Genomic DNA, 25,170 nt, shown 5'->3' on the forward strand with positions numbered 1-25,170 from the left:
TTGCCGTAAAAGTCAGAAGAAGCAGGGAGGTGTTGTGTGTGTGCGTGTCCCAAAAAAATGGCAAATATCTTGTGGTAAAGATGTTTCTGATCAACGTGATTGACGTCCGTTTTTGAACTCGGCTTGTTGGACCTGGATTTACGAGTTCTGTCTTTGGTGTTGTGCTTAACCTCTCACACAGGCCTCACCTTCATCCCTTAACTCATCCTAACTCCTCCACACCTCTGAGCCTCACAAGTATAAATCTCAGCCGTCAGCTCAAAAATGCGAATCCACTGAAAGTCCTCCAATTGAGGAAAAAAATGCTGCTTTTTTTCCAGACATTTTTGAGGTTTGTCATCAGACAAAACTTCCAGGATTTGGAAAATAACATCCATTTAAAACATCCAATGGTTCTTTTCCTGCAGTAAATCCCCCAGTTTTGTCTGTTTGTTCTGTTTTTCGTGATTACAGTGAAGCCCGCTCTTTCTATTTGCATTGTGGTCATAGCTGTTTACCTTAACTGGATGTTTCCTCTTCTTTTTCTACATTCAAATTATATAGTTTGGCAACCGATCGCCTAAATGAGCCATTCCCGTAGATGTTTACAAAGCCAATGAGCAGTAAACATTGAATATTCACATAAACATGTACACTGTGGAGCTGATTTTGCCCTTAAATGTGAAGTCTGAATTCAGTCACTTTTTTTGAAGCTCCTCACACAGCAGGCCTACAGATTAAAGCGCCCCCCTTCAGTTCCCCTGGGGGCCCCCACCACCACCAAACCTACACCCACTGCTTCAGCCTGGCTCGGATAAATGACGGTCCATCACAACTGTTGATTATACTGTAAAAACATGACCGCTCACGTTCATTACTGACCCCGTGAACAAACCGTGTTTTCTGGACTGGCGTTGTGACAGTCTGCAGGGCAAGTCGGGACCCTGTGTGTGTGTGAGTGTGTGTGCGAGTCACCTTTGTTCCCCCATGTGCTGTGGAGCCCACTTAGAAATCCGAGGCATGAGCATATGGTTATGATTTAATCGGCATCTGGATGCAATACAAGCACGTTTACAAAGACTGAAGTGTGTATGTGAGTGAATGTAATCTGATTACAGACATCAAGTAACTGTAATCAACCCTGGGCTCACTCTTCAGTTTAACACAGTTCATGTGCATTAGTAGTGACCACCACCCCGCTTCGGTCCTGTAATGTCAAAAAGTAATCTTAGTAATCTTAGTTACAGTACTTCCGTATTTTTTGGGAGTATCTGTACTTCACTTGAGTATTTCTATTTCTGTCAACTTCCCCTTTTAATGTACTGCATTTCCTAAATAAAATGAGTACTTTTTTTTTTTTGTTACTTGAAATAGGGAAGACAGGAAGGAACGGACAGATGAATAAAGGAATGGGAGGATTTTGTTCTTTAAACCCTTTAAGTTATAAAACAGACCTCGTTTTTTTTATTAACATTTCCTCAAGCGTAAGGCTCAATTTTTAAAGTGGTGTATATGATAAGAAAAAATAAACTTTTTTGCTCTCATAATTCTCAAAATGTGGACTGCTTAGTACTTTTTAAACAGAATTTACTATTACCTTTCCTTCAATGCTTAATATTTAATATGATAAAAAACTTTAATACTGAAGTACAGTAAGTATCAGGTACTTTAAGAGTTTTGCTCAGGTCATATTCTAATAGGTGACATAAACTTCCACCAAAGTCACTTTCTGTTAAGATATCTGTAATTTAACTCAAGTATGGCTTTCAGGTACTTCATTCACCACTGCCCCTCTTCATATGCATACAAGGATAAAAGAATTTACTTAAAAAAAAATAGAAAAAGAAGGCAGTATTTATTGTGCTATGAGCTCCCTCTAGTGTGCAGAAACTCCACTTTGTTTTTCTAAGATTGAGAGAAAATAATAAATCATTTGCTCACGTTTATTCAAACATTCACACTGATCTTTGTTCTAATAAAAAATAAATTAGAAGGAAGCTTGAAATATGACACCAATGAAACCTTTTGCATGTCTGACATGGATGTGTGTGCACAGACGAGTTGATGTGTGCATGCAGTGTCTCCGCATATTTTGATCCGAAACATCAGTCAGTCCCAAGTTGACAATTAGAGGAGCCTGCTGTCTGGGTCGATAAGCTCGTGTCACGCATACAGCAGGGCGTGTTAATGTCTGATTATTGTCCCTGTGCCACAGTGTGCTCTGTGTGCTCTGGTGGTTGTGCAGTCTGCGCCATCGCCTGCAAACGTCTGGATCCACTAAAATCAGGACACACGTTCAGAGAGCAGAGAGCAGCGTGTGTGAAATGATCACGAGCTCTCTCTCAAGTCAAATACATATTGGCTCCGCGTGCATCTCCAGTATGTTTGCACTTGATCGATTCTTAAGTTTTGAACGTGCATTTGAACTGTTGGTGACAGTGTCTGCGTCCCCGACACGCCACAGGGTGGAGTCGTCTGCTGTGTCAAAATGAATAGAAATGTAGCTTTTGATGATTCTTCCATGCTAACTTTGAATGAGTGTGTGCAGCCGCGCTGCTCTGTCGCCCCCTGCCGGTGATGGCAGGGTGTGGCATCCTGAAGGGAAAAAGAGAGGCATGTTTTGCTTGGTCAACCACAGGTGGAGGTCTGAGAGGACACACACACACACACACACACACACACACTCACACACACACACACACACACACACACACACTCACACACACACACACACACACAGTCTATTTTTCTGTGCTCTACATTTTTACAAGCACGCTGAGTCATTTGATGATTGGCTTTTATTCACAAGCACAGTGGAGTACAGACAGATTTTTCGGTGTGAAACAGGTCTGTCACAGTCCTGATTTCGTCAAAATTATGGGAAGACTGATCTAGTGTATAAGACTCATGTAAGTCACCTATAAATGGTTGCTGTATGCTAAGTGATACAGTCACTGTGTGTGACACTGGAGGGGGGAGATGGGTCAGCTACTCAGGTCATGTGACTCAATGTCAAATATATATACTCATTATTTGTATCAAACTTAAAAATGTAATCCTTCATGAAAAAAGACAAAGGGTCTGAAGCATGTGTTTTTGTTTTTGTTTTTTTTAAAGTTTGCTATATATAAAAAATTGTTTTTTTAGGGGTGATTTTGTATTTTTTTTTTGTGAAAAATAATGATTTATATTATCACAGCTACTATAATTAGGTATTCACTGTCTGTATCCTGGAGGATACATTGCCCAGATAAAGGTGCAAAACAGCAATAATTAATCATAGATATACTTATGGTTTTTAGGCCTATTCTCTACACATGAGCTATTGTTATATTTTGTTATATTTATAAATGGGCAATATATCTTGGGAGATACAAGATACAGGTCACAATTATAAAAAAACAAAATAAATTATTAAATAATGTTATTTTATAAAATAGCAATTAATTAATTTTCCAAAATACTCATATGTGTTGCCCATTTAAGGTGCAAGTCTGTCTTTGTTTTCACCTGATCAGATCATTATCAAGATGATGGGGTTTTCTTGGATTTTTGGTTTCAGTTACTGTGTTTTCCCCTCATTTACACATTTACACACCTGCTCTGCATCAGCCTCGCTGAGTTTCTCTCAGCCAATCAGCTCCCTGCCTGCTCTTTGCCTTATTCCCCTCACCTGAGCCTCTCCGTCCTTTTCTCCACCTGCACTTCATCCATCGTCAGTCTAATTTGTATTTAAGTCCTGGTTTTCAGGTCAGTTGTATAATGTTCAGTTGCCTTTTCCTTTGAATTAAATAGTGATCTTTTTGAGTTCCTGTTCTCTCCTGCTTTTGGGCCCGCCTGCTCTGCAATACATGGTAACGTCTCCCTCAGTATTTACGACATGTGCATTTTACTCAGTAAAAACAACAATAGCATACAACTTTTATATCATTTTGAGGAAGTGCTCGATGTGACTCATAGATGTAACAATACCTCCAATAAAGTAAGTGGAGGCTGTATGCACATCAGCAGCAATGGTTGCAATCCGCCATATAATGGAAAGAAGTAATTATGCATGAGAGAAGCAGGAAGTCCCATGACATTTCCCCTCATAAAACACAAATTAGTGCATAAAATTTTGCCAGAATACAGGAAATTAAATGTGTTATGCTCAAAATGTCTTGTGGGAGGCCCCCAAGACTCACTGCTTTATAGCCTCTGTGTGAAATATGTTGAAAAAGCCCACACTTTTAGAAATACACAATCAATTACATGAAATTATAAACATATCAAATCAATGTGTTATCATAAGAAAACATTCTAAGACAATATAAAAAAGGGGAGGTGAGGAATCTAATTATAAGTCTCACCAATGACATATACATTTTAATATTTTGTTTGGGGAAAAAACAAAAGAGGTCCATGTAGACCACCAACTATACAGAAAAACTATACTCCATTTATGCATTAAAGGAATACTTTACCCTCCAAATGAACATTTGTATATCCATTACGAACCTCATGTGAAGCTGAATTAATGAACAAGACATAGTTTTTCTTGCATGCCTCAAGGTTGAATGTAGAATCCAAAAAACAAAGAAAATTCTTGATGAACTGAAGTGATAGGGGTCCACATTTAACAACAGTGAAACTAAATAACAACATTTGTTTACAAACTCTCTCACGACTTGTGCATCTTAATCCAAATCTCATTTATCCAACATGGAACTGAAAGAGTGAAACATATCTCATATTTCTTCATATCTGGACTTATTTTACCTCGCTCAATAGAGGAGCTGCCGGTCTACCACTGCCTCCATCAGTTATCTTGTGTTATTGTGTGACTTTGGTGAATCAAAACAATTCTGTAAAACACTGAAGTCACATAATAACACAAAAAACTACCGATAAAGGCAGCAGGAGACCAGCAGCGCTCATATTTAGTAAGGTATGATTTCTGTTTTTTAAGATGTGTAAGTTTTTGTAAATGGATGTTTTGACATTGTTTTGCTTTTATTAGACGTACCACTATGATCTAATCAAGAATTTTTCTGTTTTTTTTCCCAAGATTCTTGGTTCACCATGGAGGCATATGAGAAAAAGACATTTTCTTCACAAATTCAGCATAATACAAGGTGAGTCATTGATACACATATCTTCATTTGGGGGGTTAAATATTCCTTTAAGGTTTAACCTTCATTAAAGAAAACGAATAACCAATTCCATAGTGTTAAGTTACTTCATGACTACTTTAAGATATTATGGGAAGGGTGTTGTAGTTTTTTGTTTTTTTTAAGTCACAATGGGGTCCAAAGAAAGCACAAATCCAAAATATTTTGATCTATTACTTATAAATGTATTTAAAAAGATTTTTCAGTCATCATTTGTACCAGATTTGGATAGTACAGTGAAAGACAGACTATGCATTTCTTCATTTAAAGTGGAGAACTTGTTGAATAATTTTCATACAGTCCCTTAATGTGGTTTTATGATTTCTTGCCCTGACTTTTAAAGGCTGTCTCTGCCTCACCTCTCCCATAGTTAGATTAAAATGAATCTGACATCCATCGGTGTTACAGCGTATAAAGGTGTTTGTGGGGGAGTAATGCTGAAGCTGGGCCAGGATATTAAACAGTGGTGGCATGATTTCTCATTAAAAGTTGTGTTTTTCTGCCTCCACCTGCAGTAAACCCACTCCTCTCACAAACAGCTGATCTCATCCCCCTCTCATCACTGAACAGTGTGTACAAAGTGGCAAAAATAGCAGGACTCCATCATAGTTTTGCTCTCTATATCCCTGAGTTACTATACCGTCAGACTCACTAAATCTATCTTTGCACAGTTATGCAACAGTTTACTAAAAACAAGCTGTTCTAACCCAGATCTCTGACAGTTATACAATGTGGAGACCGAGATTGCTCACACAAATGCAAACATATATCTTGCTCTCGAGTACTTCTGTCATGATAATCCAGAGAGCTGGTCGAGGCCATGGTGCACCTTCTGTATCGCCTCGAAGCACTCAGGGGTGTAATTTAACACTGGAGATCAGGACTGACCTCCAGCAGCTGCCTGTGTGACTGTGGTCAATCGAAAGAGCGATTGAAGCGGCTTAATCCCAGATGATCTCCGCTTTTAAAAGCCACTGCAGCAGAGGCAGTAATAGCGGCCGGCCGCCATGACGGCTGCAGGATGAAGGAGCAGGAAGAGATGGACAGATGTGTGAATGGATCCAGAGACAGTCAATGACTTGTGTGTGCACTGGTGCACTCCCATTCATCCATTAAGTCATTGATGTTCTTTTAATCCTGCGTATACAACCTTTAACCTACTGCAGAGAGATGTGTGAAGAGTGAGCCAGCACTTTTACCAACTCCAAACTGAATCATGACTCATTTGATGGTTTTGAAATGAAAATGATATCTATCCAAAACCTGTTTCATGCTGGAGAGAGTGAATAACTTGTGTTTATGTAAGATACATTTTTGCTCCTAATCGACGTCTTTAAACTGGGATTTAACAGCTATATGCATGTAGGAGATTAGAAGGTTGATTTCTTTGCATACGCTGTTGAGAAGATAAGTAATCCTCTCCATCAGCATCACTGTTTCATAACCATAACCTAATTTTTCTGCATGATTTCTGTCTTTATTTTCTTTAATATCACTTCATTTCACAGATCCATTTTTTATGAACAGGACATCAGTGCAAAAAGATTTTATTTCCCCGTCCAGTGGAACAGGGTTCACACATTCTGTGCTCCTTTATGCTTTGTGTGAAAATCAGTCACTAGAGGTTTGCACATTAACCCAGACCCCGGCAGTAACACTCACCCACAGCAACACGCTCTGGCCTGAAGCCGGTGGCCGGCTTTGGGAGGATGCCACTCTTTTTTGGTTTGAGCCAACAGGAGCTAGAAAGCCAGTGACTGTAGTTATGATGACATTACCCCCGCAGATCACGTCCATGTAGGTAGAAAAAGGAATCATTACCACTCGGTATCTGAGGGAAAGGTCAGAGAGCTGAACTCTCACAAGCCTCTGCTGTATCAGATTATATGGCAGCCACAGAAGTACAGATAATTCATCCGGGCACTCTCTTAATCTGAACAAATGTAAGCTGGTGGAGCTTCAACACAAATCCTTCTTTTAAGAGATAAAGAGAGAAAGATGCTGATTGCTTTTCCTATCCATTTTTGCTCAAAGACGCACCTCACATCAGCAGGAGTCATTGTTTGTGACTGGGTGTTGCTGCTGACATGTTAGGACTGCCTTTGTTTTATTTTGGATTTAGACTCCACAAAGGAGCAATCAAGACCTTTTGATATTTTACAGGTGCTTTAAGTTCTTGTTTCCAGCTGTTTGATGTCTGACATCCTCGGGCCGGATGTTTCAAATCTTCCTGAATCTCTATCAAAATAGCTCTGCCTTGTTGTTTTCTTTCTAAGTCAGAAGCTTTTTGTTGAAAGTCGATGTAGCAGGCAAAACTGGGCGAAAGAGACAAAGGATTTTCATCAGTTTTACTCCACTTGATTCCAGAAAACAATGTTTGCCAGCCGTGGTGGTACCGGAGGAGGCAAAGGGGGGAAATACTCAGTGGAAGACCTCTATGGCATCAGCAAGAAACCCAAGGCGTCGTCCTCCTCCGGGAGCATCGTGGCCAAATCTGGAGCCCGGAGCAGCAAGACTTCGGACCAGAGGACCGAGTCAGAGGCCCTGGCTTCTCAGATCCTGGAGGCGGCGCACAGGCTGGTGGAGCGACGTCGACTGGAGCTGTACCTGAGAGAATGTGGCCTCTCCCTGGCTGAGTGCGAGGCGGAGCGCTCTGCAATGACATACAGGTGAGAGGGGAAAATAGCAATATCATATTATCAAACCACTATGCAATTATATTTTTGGAAATAAAAAAGATGATAGACAGAAATGTAAATCACCCAATAATTAAGCCTTTCAGTTGCATCCATAAATAGTGATTATTATGCAAAAATAAGAGCTGAATATGTACATAAAGCTGCAATATACAGATTTAATGAGACGTTTTGAGCTTTTGAAATGCTTCCAAATGTTAGAGAGAGACAATGTCAGCCATATGTGAATTATCCATTTAAATAACAATCATTTTCTAATACATGGCTGTGCAATAGTTGAGAGTTTGAAGAGTGCTGCAGTCAAATGCTGTGAGTGGAGATATCATTCGCGAGTGGGAAAAAAAGAAAGAAATATATTTACAGTTTTTTTTCCCCACCAGTGACCTAGAAAGAAATATCACACGTTTGATGAGATTTCAAAGTACAGTGGTGCTGAATAAATGTGGCTGGACTGCAGAAACATCTGTCTGTTCAGGATCAGTAATGCAACATTATAGTAACTTACATAGGACTAAACCATTGTCTAATTTTACTCCAGAAAGACAGCTCGACAGGGTCAGCATCATTGGTGCGGAAGTTGAGGGTTAATGACGTGTGATTTGACAGCAGGGGACAGGCAGCTGGTTGTCACCATGCTTGTATTTCTCACTTTAAAGTGCTCTGTTTAGCTATTTTAGGATGAAAAGGGTGCTGTGAGTTCATTTTGCACTGAAAAAAGTGCAAAGTGGAACTATAAAAAGCATAAATGTAGAAGATAAACAGCATGTTGTGGCTATTGTTGCATATTTAATCATTGCAGATGTGTGTGCGCAATCAAAATTGAATGTCTGTTTAGAATAGTAGTATATAAACCTATTTTTTTCTAGTCAGTGACAAAATATGGTGTTTTATTTGATACTCTACATCCCAAAGACACTCACACAACCATTTAAGAGCCCAGAAATGTTGCCTCTAGGTGGCAGCGTCACTCTGGTGTGAAGACAAGTCAGCCCTGTGGCTCAATGACTCAAAACCAGAGAAGGAACAAAATCTGCAGTCTAAAGAAAATCATTTCCATGAAAAAGTGATTCTCAGAAAAACATGCCTCATTACATGCAGATCTGTCTGCAGATTTTTTTCTATCAGCATGCATTTCATAACTTATGTAAATGACTTACATACCAGAGAAAAATATGGTTGAACGTTTCTTTCACCCATGGCAGCTCTGCCTCCATCACTGGTTCTTGTGAATATCCTCTCACACCTCATGTCTGTAATGGCAGCAGTCTGTGCATGTGATATGCCTCCGTTTCATTTGTGTAATGATGCATCAGATTTTGATCTCCCTCGTGACTCAAAGTCATTACATGTAATCAACACAGCTAGCAATCTACCTCGGCGTTCGGTCTAATTTGACGTTTTTTGCTTGAAACAACAATTTTCCCACATCCGCTGATCTCCCGAGTGCGGAGCAAATTTGGGGAAGTGAGACAGATACTTAAATTCTGACAAACAGATTATGAGGGCTGAAAGCGTAATCTTGTCTTTCACTAAAATAATGCTTAAAGGTTAGACATGATTAAACAAATTACAATTTGTCAGATGGATTCAGAATTTTGATGGATTTAAGTAAAAGCAATCCCCCCTAAAAGCATCTAATAACTGTCCTCTGACTGTCCTCTCTGTGACAAACTTAATGCGAAGCTGAATCGTCAAAACCACAAGAAAAACAAGATGTCTAAGGGAATACTTCAAAGATACGGCTTCAGCGAGGATGAATACCCTCAGTTTTGCGAAACTACATGCACATTTCGTGTGGAGGCACAGTTAAAACACATTTCTTTATTTCTGTTTCAATCTGAGGAAGTCAAAACCAGCTGTTACTGCAGCCACCAGAAAAACGACACTGTGGGAGTTCCTTCACTACATCTAGATTTCCTACTTGGCAACATTTGTGCATCCGAAAACTAACAGTTCTACATGTTATACAATGATACTTTCAACAGTTGTTATTACTTGTTTTGAAATGACTTATCTAAATAAGACTAGGTAAATAACATTTACTTTTCTGATACTTAAAAAAGGTGATCAATCAGTTTTTTTTGTTTGGTTGTTTTTAAATCAGTACATATGGTTTAGGGGAATTCAGTGACATCCAGTGGTGAGTCTCCTCCTCTCCAAAACAAACAGACCTGGTGACTTAAACCGGTGAAAATACTGATTAAAGCAGTTTCACGTTACAAATCAGTTATAGACTATATAAAAATAAACGACACATTTCCACTTACCCCCACTATCCAATAATGAAGCCAAAATATCCTGGATACGTCTGCTGTCATCCTGTGCTGGTGACATCATTTGGAGTCAGAGTCTGCCCAGTTGCTATCAGTGCGGTGTCGGAGTTCCCGCCCATACACCCATCCAACCCATTACAAGCAGTGCCACTGATTGCAAGGACACCGATTGGCACGCAAAGCAGTCAATTATGTCGCCAAATCCCCTTTATTAGCATCAAATAACAAATTAAAACCAAACCTATCTGGAAGAGGAACATGTGAACAAACACCAGCGTGATGAGAACTACCAGAACTGAAAGAACCCATCTTTGGGAAAAAATGTTATTTGGTGCATACTTTCAGTTTTTACTTTGACCCATGTCCTATTTACCTATATGGGGGGGGCAGGGCTTATGACTTATACTGCAGCCATCCACCAGGGGGCGATCAAGATGCTTTGGCTTCACTTTTTCAGGGAGCTGTCATGTGGTCCATCTTTATATACAATTTATGTTGCAGCTGCTATGTGCTGACCTGATCTGATTACTTAAGAGACAGATGTTCAGGACGTCTTTAACAGGAGCCAAATTATCCGCAGAGATCTCTTCCTCTCTAAAAACAAATTGACAAGGTGATTAAAAGCAGTAAAAACACTGAATAAAGCAGTTTCACTTTTGAAAACGTGGCGTTATTCCAATGCTCTTGTTGCAGAGGGGCTGCTTACTATGGCAGCATGTGAAAACATGAATGGTCCTATAGAGAGCAAGTTTGGTTTGTCCGTTCTGGGCTACTGTACAAACATAGCAGTGCATCATGGTGGACTGCATGGACAAGGAACTGTTCCCTGTGTAGATACAGGTTACAAAAACACAGTGATTCTTATATGCAGGTGATGAAATCCTACACACTAAACCTTGATAACATCAACACCTAAAATCAGTGGATGGAAATTTACTGCACTTTGTTGTTTAGTGTTGCATATAGGCTCAGACCATGACACTATTTTTATCAACCAGAAACATTTTTATTTAAATAATCTTGAGCATTTTGATCAAGGAAGGAGACTTGGTAGTTTATAGGGGATCACAGTTAGAGGAAACAAGAGCTTTAGCAATATGTCTGGCAGAGTTGTATAAAATAGCCACATTTTCAAGGACATTATCCTTACACAAGCTGTTATATAATGGGACTACAAAAGAAAGATTTCCTTTGCCTTGTTATTTGCAGCAAAACGAATAGATGTATCGAAAGACATACACATGTTTTTGTTGTCTGTCGATGCAGAGTATAGAGCAGATGATGCTGTATAAGTAGAGTGAAGCTCTTAAGTGTTGGGAGCAGGATGAGTGTGTCAAACATAAAAGTGATGATGAGGGGGATGATGATGATGGACATTATTTGGAGTGAAGGTGAAGGTTAAGCCTATGCGCAGACGAAGATTGAGTCAAAGTGATTACTTGTCTCTATCTTGTTAGAGCTCTGGAGCACAGAATTAAAGTGATTCTTAGAAATCTCATGGCTGCAACATCCACATATCCGCTCGCTTTAACAGGACAGGAGATCATTAAATCATCTCCTCTTTCAAAACGTCTCAGTGGGTGGCGTTCACGTTTCCTTTCTGCCCGTACAGCTGGAAACTTCCACATCCCAACATGTACTGAATAGCTCTTTAAAAAAGAGCTGATTACCAGCTGGGACTGGGACACCTGGGAGTGCAGATTGCTCTGAAGCAAGATTTCATTAGACACGACTCCTGAGAACAAATTGACAGGAATGATGAATGTTTGTATGTGTGCGCGTCTGCATTTTTATTTGCACAAGCAGTGAGGTTATTTTTGTGCAGATTGTCCCGCTGTGAGAAGCAGAGAGAGCAAACACCAAGCAGAACTGACTGAAACTTTGCGGATTGACAGTCTCCTCTGAGGATATGTGGCAGCAGAGTTTAGACTGTAAACACAGCCTGGAAGGAACTATTATCATTGCCTGGCCACAAATGACACATCCGGTTTATTTTAACATGATGTGATGTGATGCAATATGATATGATATGCCACGCGATGCCATGTGATGATGTGATGCGAGGTGACTTGGAAGCCATGTATCTGCTTTTGTTATGGGATGATGATGGGACAGTGTTGTGCATGGGCGGATCATGAGACAACGGTGCACTGGGTACAGATATGAAAAAGGCCCCACAACCACCACACTCACTGTGTGGAAGCTTTGTGTCTCTTTGAGGTTATTTTAGGTCTTTTTGGTATTTTTTTGTCACTTTGTAGTCACTTTGTGTTGCCTTATGGATGTTTTGTGTCTCTGTCAGGTAATTTGGTGTCTTTTTTTTGGTCATTTGTCTCTCCTTATAGGTGTTTTGTGTCTTTTTGACATCATTTTATGTCTTTTTTAAAATCTTTTTTTTTTCTTCGCTTTGTAGGCATTTGTGTCACCTTGTGGTTATTTGTGTCTCTTTCAACTAATTTTAGTGTATTTTTGGTCATTTGTGTCTCCTTGTGATTGTTTTGTGTGTCTTTGACATTATTTTGTGTCTTTTTTTGGTTGATTTGTGTCTTTTTGATTATTTTTTTTGTCACCTTGAAGTCATTTTGTGTCTCCTTGTGAGTGTTTTGTGTCTCTTTGACATCATTTTTTGTCTCTTTTTTTGTTGATTTGTGTATTTTTTTTTATCATTTGAGTCTCCCTGTGGTTGTTTTGTGACTTTCTGTTGTTTGTGTCTCTTTGAGGTCATTTTATTTTTCCTTTAGGCTGTTTTGAGTCACTTTTATTTCAATTTGGGTTTTTTTTAGTCATTTTGGTCACTTTGTAGTCATTTGTCTCTATCTGTGGTTGTATTGTGTGTGTTTTTGCTTGTTTTGCCCATTTGCATATCTATTTTGTCCCTTAGCAGTTCCTTTGCATCTTTGTGTGGTCTTTTTGTGTCTCTTCTGGGTCACTATGTGTTAATCTGAGTGACATTTTGAAGGTTAGAGCCTGGGGGGCCTCTGACACTTTGGGTCCTGCTGCCTGTGCCTTGTGGTCCTGATTTCTTGTGAATGGCCCTACAGATACAGAGCAGATCAATTGGGGAAAAAAAGACTTGTTTGAAGTTAGAAACATGGGTGTGGCAGAGAGAGAGGCATGTGTGAAAAGGATGCTTTGGAAATTTAATGTCGATCAAAGACAAAATTAAAATTGAAGTGATAAATCCGTATAACATTTATGTGATTCCAGAGTTTTGGTTGCAAAAATGAATTTTAAAAAAATTGTAAGTGAGGATTATTTTTTCATTTCAAAACAGTGTGTATAAGCTCCGCTAACATAATGTGACGATGTGATGAAATGTGTGTGCACCAGTGTGATGAAAAATGTAGAGATCACACCCGAGAGAGAGAGAGAGAGAGAGAGAGAGTGAGAGAGAGTGAGAGAGAGCGAGAGAGAGAGAGAGAGAGAGCGCATCTTGAAATCCCCCACATTGCTTGTGTGTCGTGAACATTTTTGGAGCCTCTGGGAAATACGGAAAAGAAAAAAAAGTCGGACCCTTAACTGAAAAAAAGATGCTGAGGGAGAGCCAAAAGGCGGCACCGCGCGTTTGAAATGCCTGATTTTGGGGCCAGTGTGCCGGTGTTTTTTCCCCAAATGCGTGCACCGTGAGATTCTGTCGAATAACGGGAGACCTGCACAGCTGCTGCCGGTATGTGAGCGACTTCACACACTGAAGGTAATATTTTAAAAAAAAACGGCTCTGGTGTTTGCTCTTGAATTTCTGTTTCCTCTCTCTCTCTCTTTTTCTCTTGCATCAATTTGATGCTGCGTGAGGCTGCTGGGCGATGATGCATCGGTGGGGTTTGACTGTATGAATTCGCATCTTATAATTTTTTATTTTTTTTACCCTGCTCGGACTATGTAAATTCGCAATCAGTATTTAATTTTTGCTGAGCCACCTTTGCGACAAAAAAAAGACCATGCCTTATTTCGACGCGAGGTGCGAGGATGCCTGTAGCTGTGATTGTGTCATTGCTGCGGCACACTCCGGAGCTCCTCGGCTCAAGACAACTAACCTCAGCTGAAGAGAAGACAGCCAGCTATCAAGTGCTCCACCACCACCCCGACGTAAGCCATACGATCCCCGTGCATGTATGTGGGAGAAGGCCGAGGTGCTGTTGACTCTCTCCAGGGAGGCTTCTGTTGCTCTGAGGTTTTTGGGGCTTCCCATCAACTGCCACATCCCCAAATCCGTCTGAGGACTGCTGTGAGCTTACAAGCTTCCTGATGATTTTTGGAGGGCAGCCCTGATGCATCTTGCGAGTGTGAAAACTCAGAGAGCCCTTTTGCCAGGTTTGCATCACCACCAGACAGGAGACGGAGCAGACGGTAACTCTGTGTGTGTCATGTTAGAGGCTGGACTCCTGCCTGCTCCCTCCAGCTCTCAGCCAAAATCTCTGACCTGCCCTGTCTGAGGCCCCCTTTTTGTACGAGCATCTCTGCAGCCACAACAGCACAAAACAGTACCAACCATCAGTTTGCAGACATTACTGTTACTGTCGCTCTATCAAAATAAGAGCCCCCGGAAACCAGGGTCAGGATGCAGGTGTCTTTCGCCTGCACTGAGCACAACCTCAAGAGTCGCAGTGAGGACCGACTTTGTGGCCTTCGCACTGCTCCACCTCCTGGGGGAAGCAGTGGAGGAGTAGGGGGAGGCGGTGGAGGAGGAGGCGGTGGAGGTGGTGGTGGTAGCGGAGGAGGAGGAGGTGGAGGTGGCAGTGGAGGAGGTAGCGGACAAGGGAGTAATGGCAACTACATGTCCCAAGGCTCGGTCAAGACCAGGGAGGGTCCCGGGTCCCGGCAGACTCCACAGGGCCATGCCCACATGAAGGAGGCCATCGGGCGCCACACCAGTATGAAGTACAGGTGAGTATCAGGAGCCGCAGGGGTGGAGGGTTAATCCACATCAGAGGGATTCATTTCACTTTGATTATGACGGCCTTTTGACCTCCAAGATTATCTCACAGGTAGATTATCATAATGAGCATCAGCGCAAATCCTCCGTCAGGGACGAGGAGGTGGCAGGTGGCCCTCCTCTCATCACAAAGTTCCACCAATCAGTCTCTTTGTTGAGATGAGATGAGGTGAATTAAAGGTTAGCACAAATTGTCACCAACACGCACCCTGTAACGTATTATACCAGCTGCCTACATATCCATTAGTGAGGATAAAAAGAGTGAGCGCTGTGATTTTTACTGACATTATAAAAACTGACATTTACTCTTCAAAACGCTTGTGCTGATGGATGCAAAAATGCTTATATAATCCATACCAAACAGCCATAATGTTATCGCAGCACAACAGACAGTATGCATATAGGAGAATGCCATAGGCTTGGGTGTTTTATGCAGATTTCGCCCTGGCCTCTTGCTCTTCACCGCAGATTAATAAAAAGCCTCCAATAACAGCCCCCCGGCTTTTCTTGGGGGCTTTAAAAGCATTTCATTTTCATAAAATAGTGGTGTGTCTCATGCATGGAAAAGCATAGATGCACACATCAGCTTCTGAGTCATGATGTAAAGGGGGAAAACAGACCAAAGAAAGGAGTTTTTCTCTGATTCAGTTCACCTTGATGGATTAGAGCTTCAGCTTGACAAGGACAGCTGTTCATGCAGCCTCAGGGGCTCTCAGAGGAGTGGACAATGATGTATAGAAATATGCATATAAAAATACTCAGCATGCACCAGAATCTATAAGCTCATACCTTCTGTTTCCTTCATTTAGGCTGGAAAATTCAATAACTAGGAGGAGGGTTTTAATGACCTGTTTTCCTGGTAATCAGGCTGATTGAATTGCTGCCATTCTCTTCAGTCAATCTAGTTTTCATTTAATAGGATGTCTAAAAAGGGAACGAGGTATGAGATGAAACCTGGATATCTTTCACTACTGTTTTACCTTGAGAATTGCATGCAGTCCTCTGATTCTGGTTTCTGCTGTCGTCTCTGGAAAAGTGTCACTAATAGGGAGTGCAGCAGCACAATAGGTCTATACAGCATATGGCCAGCTCCAGTTGCCAGTGGCAACACCCCAGGCATTGCCTTTAGTTTTTGTGTGTCTTATTTCCTCATCAGTCAGCACTAGCTTATCTGTCCCTTCTTGCGAGCGAGTCCTCTCAAAGCCCCACCACCACCTGACCTGCAGAGTGTGTTTGTGGCAGCACAGTGGTCGCACATTCTCCATTTTACACTGTTGTCACAATCACACTGAGGTCAGGAGGGAACAGGGATCTGCATAAAACATGTCGGCATGCTGGAAGAAGGAGTCTGTGTAGACCTGCAGAGTAAATGTCAGAGGTTTTCTTGACGTGACGTTGATTGAGGCCAAATGAGCAGCACAATAGAGCAGAAGTGAACAGTTGTTAGTACATATGATATACAGATGGCACGTATCTTTGCTACTATTTGCCTTGTTTGACTGCATGTTTTCTGATCCCCCCCTGCTATCTCATTAACCTGAGTATTCATCACTTGCCGGCAGGTCACAGACGATGGCACCTGCTGCCAGTTATCACTCCCACAAGCCCCTGCTGTCACCCCCTGCCCCAACTCTCTCTATTTGAATCTCTCTTCTTTAGCTCCTTTCTTTGATCTATGATACTCAATTTATGACTAATTGTCTTTGAAATACTACAGTGAACACTGTTGCAGTGCACTGCAGCATGCATGGGTGTGTGTAGTTAGTTATTAGATAAGAAAAAAGGTGATGAAAAAGTGACAATTGTGCAATGTAAAAAACAGATAAATTGTTTTGTTCAGGGATACTTCATAACTATATATATTGCTACCTATGTCTACAAAGTAGAAGTGTCTACGAATAATATTACATTTTTTTTTCAATTTTTAACCTACATTAGTGTATTTGAATAATTGGATTGATCAAGTGTCACTGTGTAATTACCACAAAACTTTTTCAATAAGAAAATCGGAAGTTACATTTCTGTAAAATAGGAGTGTTTACATCAACTCATTTCAAAACCTCTGATTTTCAATTTCATTTTAAAGGTACAGTTCACCCCCAAATCAAAAATACATATTTTTCTTCTTAGCTGTAGTCCTATTTTATAAAGCTAGATTGTTTTGGTGTGTGTTGCCGAGTGTTGGAGATATCAGCCATAGAGATGTCTGCCTTCTCTCCAATATAATGGAATTAGATGGTACTCGTGGTGCTCAAAGCACCCAAAATATACATTTGAAAAACTCAACATCAGTGTCTCTTTCCACAAATCATAACCCAACTGCACAAGATAATCCACAGACTTGTTGTGAGCAGTTGCATGTAGGAACTATATTTCCTTTAAACCAAACTACACCCGCCAACTGTATCACCACGCAGAATGAAGTGTGCATCTACTGCTCGTTCATTTTCTCTGCTTGCTCACCACTGAACTAGCTAACATTACAGCTCAGGGGAGGAGGACGCAATTAATGTTTACATCTGTCATGAGCACAAGCTTTTCGTTTCATTTCGTTTCGAGTAGATGCACACTTCCTTCTGCATGGTGATATGGTTGGTAGGTGTAGTTGAGTAAAGAGACAAAAGTTCCTGCATATTGCTTACAACAGCATCTGTGAAATATAAGTATGTCATAACATGGAGATCACGATTTTTGATTTTTGGCACTTTAAGCACCACAAGGCAAATGCCATGTAACTATAATAGGCTATTTTGGAGACAAGGTAGACATCTCTATGGCTAATATCTCAAACACTCACTAACACTCAGTAACTCACACCAAAACAATCCAAATTTATAAATAGCACTACAGGTAAGAAAAAAAATGATTATGGGAGAACTGTCCCTTTAAAACAAATTCCTCAAACCTAGATAAGCCCACAGTTACTGAGCAGAAAAACAGCAGTGAGAGTCTTTTTTTTTTTTTTTCCGGGGACCTGTGGAGGTGAGGTGAGTCTCGAAGTCTCTCCGGCAAAGTTCTGTCACTCAGCAAATTGGCCGTTTCTATGGTAACCAAGCCCTCTCTTTTTACCAAAAGCAACCTGGTAAGCAGGTCAGGTACATTTCCAGGATAGATTTATCTGCCACTGTTGGACATTTCTCATGGATTTTTGCAATGTAATGCCTGCAGGCGGCTGGGTGCAGCTATCTTGGTGCACGGTAGGAGGAGCATGGAAGTAGGGAAGCCATATTAAAACATTCAAAATAAACATTGTTAAAGAGTTAAAGATTGTTCAAAAAATGTTGGTTGTAGGATCTAAAACAACTTTAATGAGGAGTTCAGGGACAATCTGCTGTTTCTAAATCCTTCATCCTGAGGTTTGCAGAGAGTAAAACTAAACTTTTTTTAGCTTATCATTTGTCAAAGAAATAGTTTGACATTTTGGAAAATACACATTTTGGCTTTCTTGTGAGAGTGAGATGTGAAAATCGATACCACTTCATGTCTGGATGCTAAATATATAATATGAAGCTATGGGCAGCAGCAGGTTAGTTTAGCTTAGAAGCCGACTATAAAAAAGACTTGATGGGGGGGGCAAATAACCTGGTAAAACAGCTATGTGTCAGATATACACCTCAGTATGCTTTTAAGGTGCTGGTAGGCAGATATTACTTTCATACAGAGCTGGGATAGCTGTCTCCCTGTGTTTCCATTTTTTTGTGCTAAGCTAATTGGCTTCTGGTGGTAGCTTCAAATTAAAGGGACGTATGTGACAATGGAGTCAACCTTCTCATCAACTCTGTTCATAACACTTCCATTACCCTAGATAGACTAGTAATTCTCTAGTCACTAGTTTTGCCATAGAAGACCCTTTAGACTACGAGCAAAGCCATCATTCTTGCAAGCGTGCTAAGCTAACAAACGCAAGTTCAAATAGTAATAAAATTACGTTTGAGTGAAATTTGACAAATATGGACACTGCTACTTATTGTCTTCACGTTTTTTTTTTCTTTTTTCTCAAGGTCCACTTACAGTTTCTTCAGACGCAGTGTGTCAGTGGACCTTAAGTTAACTTGATTTTCTCAAACTACTATTTCAAAGCTAATAGATTACCTCTGTTACTAAACATTTAGGATGTTAGGACTAGATAAGTGATTTTATTAGTGTGGCTGTGGCCCCCCTGGCCCCGAATGGAGGCACCACTGCTCGCTGCCCCTGATATCTTCTTGAACTCTGATATGCTGTAGATGACTTCAAGCAAAGTCATGTTTTCACAGTAGAAATGTGTGAATTATATAGTTAAACCAGTAGAAATGTCCAGTAAAAGTTAAAATACAATAAAGCAGAATACCATACAGTTAATAATATCTTATACCTGCTCTGTGTTTCGCTGGAGAACATAGCTTCCCCGTATTAGCATTTGTATCAGGATTTGAAGTGTCCTGACATTCAGCCATGCAGAGAGGCACAGAGTACACTTGAACAGTGAGTTTTGAAAGCCTGAACTCTCAGCAGCTGATGAAGTAATGATTGAGTCGTACTGATGAACAGCCCTGTCAAGTTGTACAGATATATTGTGGTCCTTTAGTGCTGTGAGACGGTGATCCAGCCCCAGACTTATCACTCACTCAGTTTCGCTCTTTTATGCACGCTGAGGGCACAATGACTTTACAGCTTTCAGTTTGTTCATTTGATCCCAGACTATTTAATGTAGCCTTTGAGTCGCCTCATACGTAAAAACTCTTAAAAGCTACGGAAAAAAATTTAGCAAGCAGACCATTCACACGGTCATAAAAACCCTATGGACATCATAATAAATACCAAACAGTGATAAAATATGGACTTCACAGAGTGGAGTCGTGATGAATAATAATAAAGTGATAATTGAGTGCTTTGGCCTCATATTGTAATCATGATTTATAATCAACAAAAACAAATGGTTTGTAGCAGGCAGGAGAACAAGGCCGCATGCTGCAACAACAGTGACCTTCAACTCTCCTCTCGCTGGGTTTTGGAGTTTCCGGTTGGCTAAGCAGATTAGTGACATCACTTTGAGGTCTTGCAACAAGTCACACTGTCTCTTCACTTCATTTCAGTCTGGCTCCTAACCAAGACATATCCATATCCAAGATGTTTCTGGCTGCTAAACTGCAAAAATCTGGCTGCTTATTTCATCTGCCACCTACTACTATGTATTAACAGGCGGCTGAATGCTATAATTATAAATCATGGAATTGTACAATATTTTAGACTATCGTTTGTACAGCTGCAAGTTTAGAAGGGATTTTAAAACGTGTACACAAAGCAGATAACTTAATCTTTTCCAAAATGTTAAGTGACTGCTGGGTCAGGGTTGTTTGATGAGGCTTACATTTGTCAATATTTTCCTGTGAATGGAAGCTGCAATCCGCAGGGGCAGGCGAGGCCGGAAAAATGTACGTCACGTACTCTGAAAAGACTGTCTAGTTAAAGTCAAAGTCTGATACTGTCTTCCGACAGACACAAAGTCATCATTACGTCAGAGCAGAAACACAGCTTAATGAAAAACTGTCTTCACAGGACCTGGGAAAGTCTCAAAAACGTATTTAAATGTATGATCTTTGTTTCAGATCTTTGCATTTTGCAGATATGAACACGTTTTTGGACTTGTACTTTCGTAATTTTATCTGATCTTCATTTGTCTGGAACAGGGACATACACTGTGAAAGTAATTTTAGTATTTTCACAAAGTTCATGTCTTTGTAATAATAATAATAATAATAATAATAATAATAATAATAATAATAATAATACCTTTCATAAAATGCTTTAGAGGATAAAAACACACAAACAACAGAATCATTAAGTGTTAATCATAAACGCAAGAAGAACCATATTGCCATCAATAGACCAAAAAAAGCAATAAGACATAAAACAGTAATAAAACAGAATTAAAACTAAACAATAAAATTTATGGTTTCGGAAGGTAAGATAGAAGGAGAATGGCTGGACTATAAAAGTGTGTTTCAAGAAAAGTCTTAAATGATAGATGTAGCCATCCTAATCTCTGGAAGGTTGTTCCAAAATCCAGATGGCGAATGCTCTGTCACCTTTGGTTTTCAACGTTGTAGCAGCAAGGGACCTCTTGCTGCATTTTTTTAAATTGAGTTGTATTTGAAATAATTCTTTGAATACTTTTGGGTCTATTCTCATTCATACTTAACTATAGCTGCTAAGTTGTAACATGGCCATGTGCGTTAGCTTCAACTTGTCCAGTGGCTTTGGAGGTGAATGGTATGTCAGACATCGAAAAGTTACAAAATGTGTCTTATGAGAAAGTCTATACACTTGAAATAGTAATACAGCTCATTGCTCAGTATGTTTCAATAGTACGTGACTAACCTCGCCATTATAGATAGCTGATTTTTAATTAATTAACTGACATCATTGAACAAATATTAATGAAAAACAGTCAGCCTATCCTGTTGTGTATTGTAAATTATGTGGCTTTTTTTATGAACAAGTCAGTTGATCTTTGCTAATATATTAAATTCATGTCAATGTATATTTTCAGACATATTTAAATGTTTGAAGAAAAAAAAGCCTTAAAACTTAAATGAAAGTATCAAACAATCATGTTGGCGGCCCCTGTTGAAGACCCACAGTGTAGAATTAGGAACCACACAGAGAGCAGCATTTGAGGACCCTAGGGCTCGTGATAGCATACAGGAGGTTAAAATGTGTACAGGAGGTTGAAATATAGCTTTTGTGCCAAAATGTTTCGGGCTTTAAAAGTGACCATTTCAAAATCAACTCTAAAACTAACAGGCAGCCAGTAACAAGGTGGATGTTGATGATTCCTCGACAGATATGACAGGTGGATAGGTGGGATGTGTTCTTGTTTTCTGGTAAAATGCTGGCAGCTGCATTTTGGATTCATTGTACTTGAGTCATTGTGGCAAAGTAGTTGAAATGTTTTAAATCACAGAAAAACACGAGAAACTTGGTAAAAAGAGGGACAGGTTGAAACATCTTAGTGACTGCATTTAATCATTTTAAATTCATCGCGCTGTCAGAGTCTGTATTTATGAGGCAGCGGAGCAGGAAACTGACACATCAGTCCATTATTTGGCCTCATCTCGCAACAGACATAAAGCAGGTTGGCAGGTAGCAGCACAGTGCAGTGACCTTTTCAAACGCTGGATGGTATTAATAAACTCCTTTTGAACATGTTGAGACGTCTCAAAGTTATCTAGACTAGACGTTTTTGTATTTTTTCACTCGCATTTTAAATCCCAGTTCCCCTTCAAAATGATGAAAGGAGTGCTACATGTATCCTTATGTCCAGCAGCCCCAGACGTTGAATAAAAAGACACACAATTGACACAAGTATAAAAGGTTCACAGTTTTCACATCAGCTGTTGTAATCTCTTAGCTGTGCCACTTCATTACGTGCAATTTTAGTTAATAGGAGAGTCACGACCACTAAAAAAGAGTTATCCCTCGATACGCAGCATTAGTGGAGAGCAGATGTGTGTGTCTGTGTGTGTGTGTGTGTGTGTATCTGTGTGTGTGTGTGTGTGTCTGTGTGAGGGAGAGAGTCTTTTGTGCTTTTTTTTTCTTTTACATTTGCCTCGCTCACAGCATGTCTTTTTTTATAATTAGGACAGACCTACTTTCCTAACTGTTTTAATATAACTGAATTAAAACATCACATTACATGAGAAAGTCCATTGTTTAGCCTAATTCATTAATAATGGACAGAGCAAGAATTAGAGCAGCGTCAGAATTAGAAAGGGTTCTTGTGCCTCAGAGTTAAAGAGTTAATTACATTACATTACATTTTCTTACTTACAGTGGTATCTAGCAGTATAGGTAGTTCTTGTTTTATTTTTCTTATCTGTCCCTGAAATTGATGCCTCTACATCAGAGTGGGAGTTTGTTGTGCTCAAAGCACTTGAAAAAAAATCTATTTTTCAGTTCAGCAGCAACTGACACAATGTCCCTGACCTCACCTTTCAGTGAAACTACTTTCTATCGAAGAAATATTCCCTTTGAAAACAGGTTTGAGGATTATCCATAGGTCCAAGGACACTGATCATAGAAAAAAAAGATTTTGGTGATGATTTTTAAAAAAGTGCTGTGAGCACCACGAATAAAAATTAATTAGCCTTCACTGCATTCAGGCGGCAGCAGAAAGCTCTGCATGGGTGAGAAACTGTGTTCTCTGTAATTTAGGTGAAGTGAACCTTTAAAACCCTGAAACGGTGCATACAGCATTATTAAAAGAGAACAGACCATCCGGCATCTTCCCACAGAAAATGTGTGTATAAGCACACACGCACACACACACACACACACACACACACACACACACACACACACACACACACACACTGACGCGAGTGTTATTAATATCTAGGTGTGCTTCCCTCTGGAGAAAAGCCTGCTCAGCATGTGTGTGGCATTTTATGACAACTGCAGGAAAAAAAAACTCCATCATTTGCACCCAACCATCTGTATATAGTGTCTTCCTCCAGTCTCAGGTGAAAACTTAACTGTAAATGTCAGCACAGGTTAAAATGCTGACTACACCATGACGGAGCACCTGTGTGTCTCCTTTTTCTCCTCTATTAATAATGTATGGAACAACCAAGTCCCTATAATCACCTTGTTTAGGGTTCATGATTTATGGCGAGGGGGAAAAAAATAGACAAGTAAACACAGGAAGCCCTACTTATAAAGGCTACAGAGAAGCATCTGTGTTTCTGTGTGCCGCGCTCGGAAGTGCATCCATGCGTGACTATATGTAGATCTGTGCCTGTGTTGGGAGTGTAATTCCCATCAAGCGTGAACATTCACGTGAAAGCATCGACTGGCCCCTCTGATGCCAGTACATTATAGATCTCGTCAGTTTTCCGCGTAACGCCCGCCAAATCCATGTCATATGAAATATAGGCCGAGTGTCTGCACACATGCACATGTGTGAGAGTGGGAGAGCCTGTCATGAGGGAGCTAGTGAGAGGAAAGAGAGAGCATGTGTCTCTCCAGACTCACTGATAGTAATTTAGCAGACTGCAGCACTGCAGAGAGCGGTGGAGTTGAGAGCGGGGAGGGGGTGGCCAGTTGTCACACAGAGAAACAATGACATCCTCCATTGCCCAGAAACAAAAAAAATGTGTTTTATGTGGCACGGCAATCATGAAATACACCCACTAATACACACTAGTTTCCCTTTTGCTCCTTTAATGATGTGCTCATACAGAGAGCCTGTCAGCTTCATGCACTTGTTTTTTTTTTTAAAAAAGCATACTGAATATGAGTACATTCAACCAGGAAAGGCATGCGTTTGTGTAACACTTGTGAATGCTACCGGATGCTTGACAAATCCCCTCAGTGCTGACTCATGTTTAGTTGTTGCATTTTTTTATTTGTCACACATATAATGTGTAATATAACACATAGCATTCTGTTTTCATCATGGTACTCTCGTGCAACTAAGGTAGTAAACACAGTTGGATACAGGCTTTATTAAAGGAGCTTTTTATGATATTTAGAGCTTTAATATAGCAGCAAACATCTATTCACTATGTAAAGATATAATCCTATAGTCCTGGGTAGAGAATGAAACCTCATTGTTGTGGTCGATGGTGCAGCTAAGTGTGTGTGTGTGTGTGTGTGTGTGTTAGTGCATGTAAGTCCCGTGTGTAATTACCACTGCTATTCACTGTACTCCTATGGCACTCCTAATTGTAGTGAACTCAAGGTTTTCCCCAGTTAAGGCCCTGACACACCAATGTTGGGCCATTGGTGAGTGTCTGTCACCGTAGTTGCTGCAGTGTGGCATTCATGGGCTTTGTTTTTGCCTATTTAGCATACTGAATCAGTGTTGGAGACAGCAGAGCCAGTGGGTGAATGAAATCACTCTGACTGGCTGGTTATCTCAGCGCATTGTCACAACCCGGCTCTTAGATTGTACAAAAAAGAGGGAGGAACACAGGTAAAATTAACCAGAAAAAAACTTATTAACTAAAATAACAAACTACTCAACAAAAATTCAAACAAATTGCACAAAAAGAAAGGAGAGATCTGTAGAGTCGGTGTTGTCAGGAGTGGATGAGTGAAAATGTGTTGTAGAGGATGCTGCAAAGATGTGGTGAGGAGGTCTGCAGGCCAAAGAC

General features: G+C 40.3%; 1 protein-coding gene across 2 annotated transcripts in view; it reads left to right on the forward strand.

Annotated features, from left to right (window-relative positions):
* Positions 1 to 7,496: 7,496 nt before the first annotated feature.
* The window catches only part of LOC121952150 (voltage-gated potassium channel subunit beta-2), a 33,605-nt gene continuing 15,931 nt past the window's right edge, over positions 7,497 to 25,170 (forward strand). The window contains exons 1-2 of one of the 2 annotated variants that reach the window (XM_042498665.2): positions 7,660 to 7,798; positions 11,711 to 14,982. In XM_042498665.2, coding sequence (XP_042354599.1) covers positions 14,657 to 14,982 — 326 coding nt within the window. In that variant the 5' untranslated portion in view covers positions 7,660 to 7,798; positions 11,711 to 14,656. Of the gene's footprint in view, positions 7,799 to 11,710; positions 14,983 to 25,170 lie in introns of both variants that reach the window. The other variant, XM_088088187.1, reaches the window with a different exon arrangement.

This window comes from Plectropomus leopardus, chromosome 15 (assembly GCF_026936395.1).
Source record: "Plectropomus leopardus strain MGB_pleo_1.0 chromosome 15, ASM2693639v1, whole genome shotgun sequence".
NCBI lineage: Eukaryota > Metazoa > Chordata > Actinopteri > Perciformes > Serranidae > Plectropomus > Plectropomus leopardus.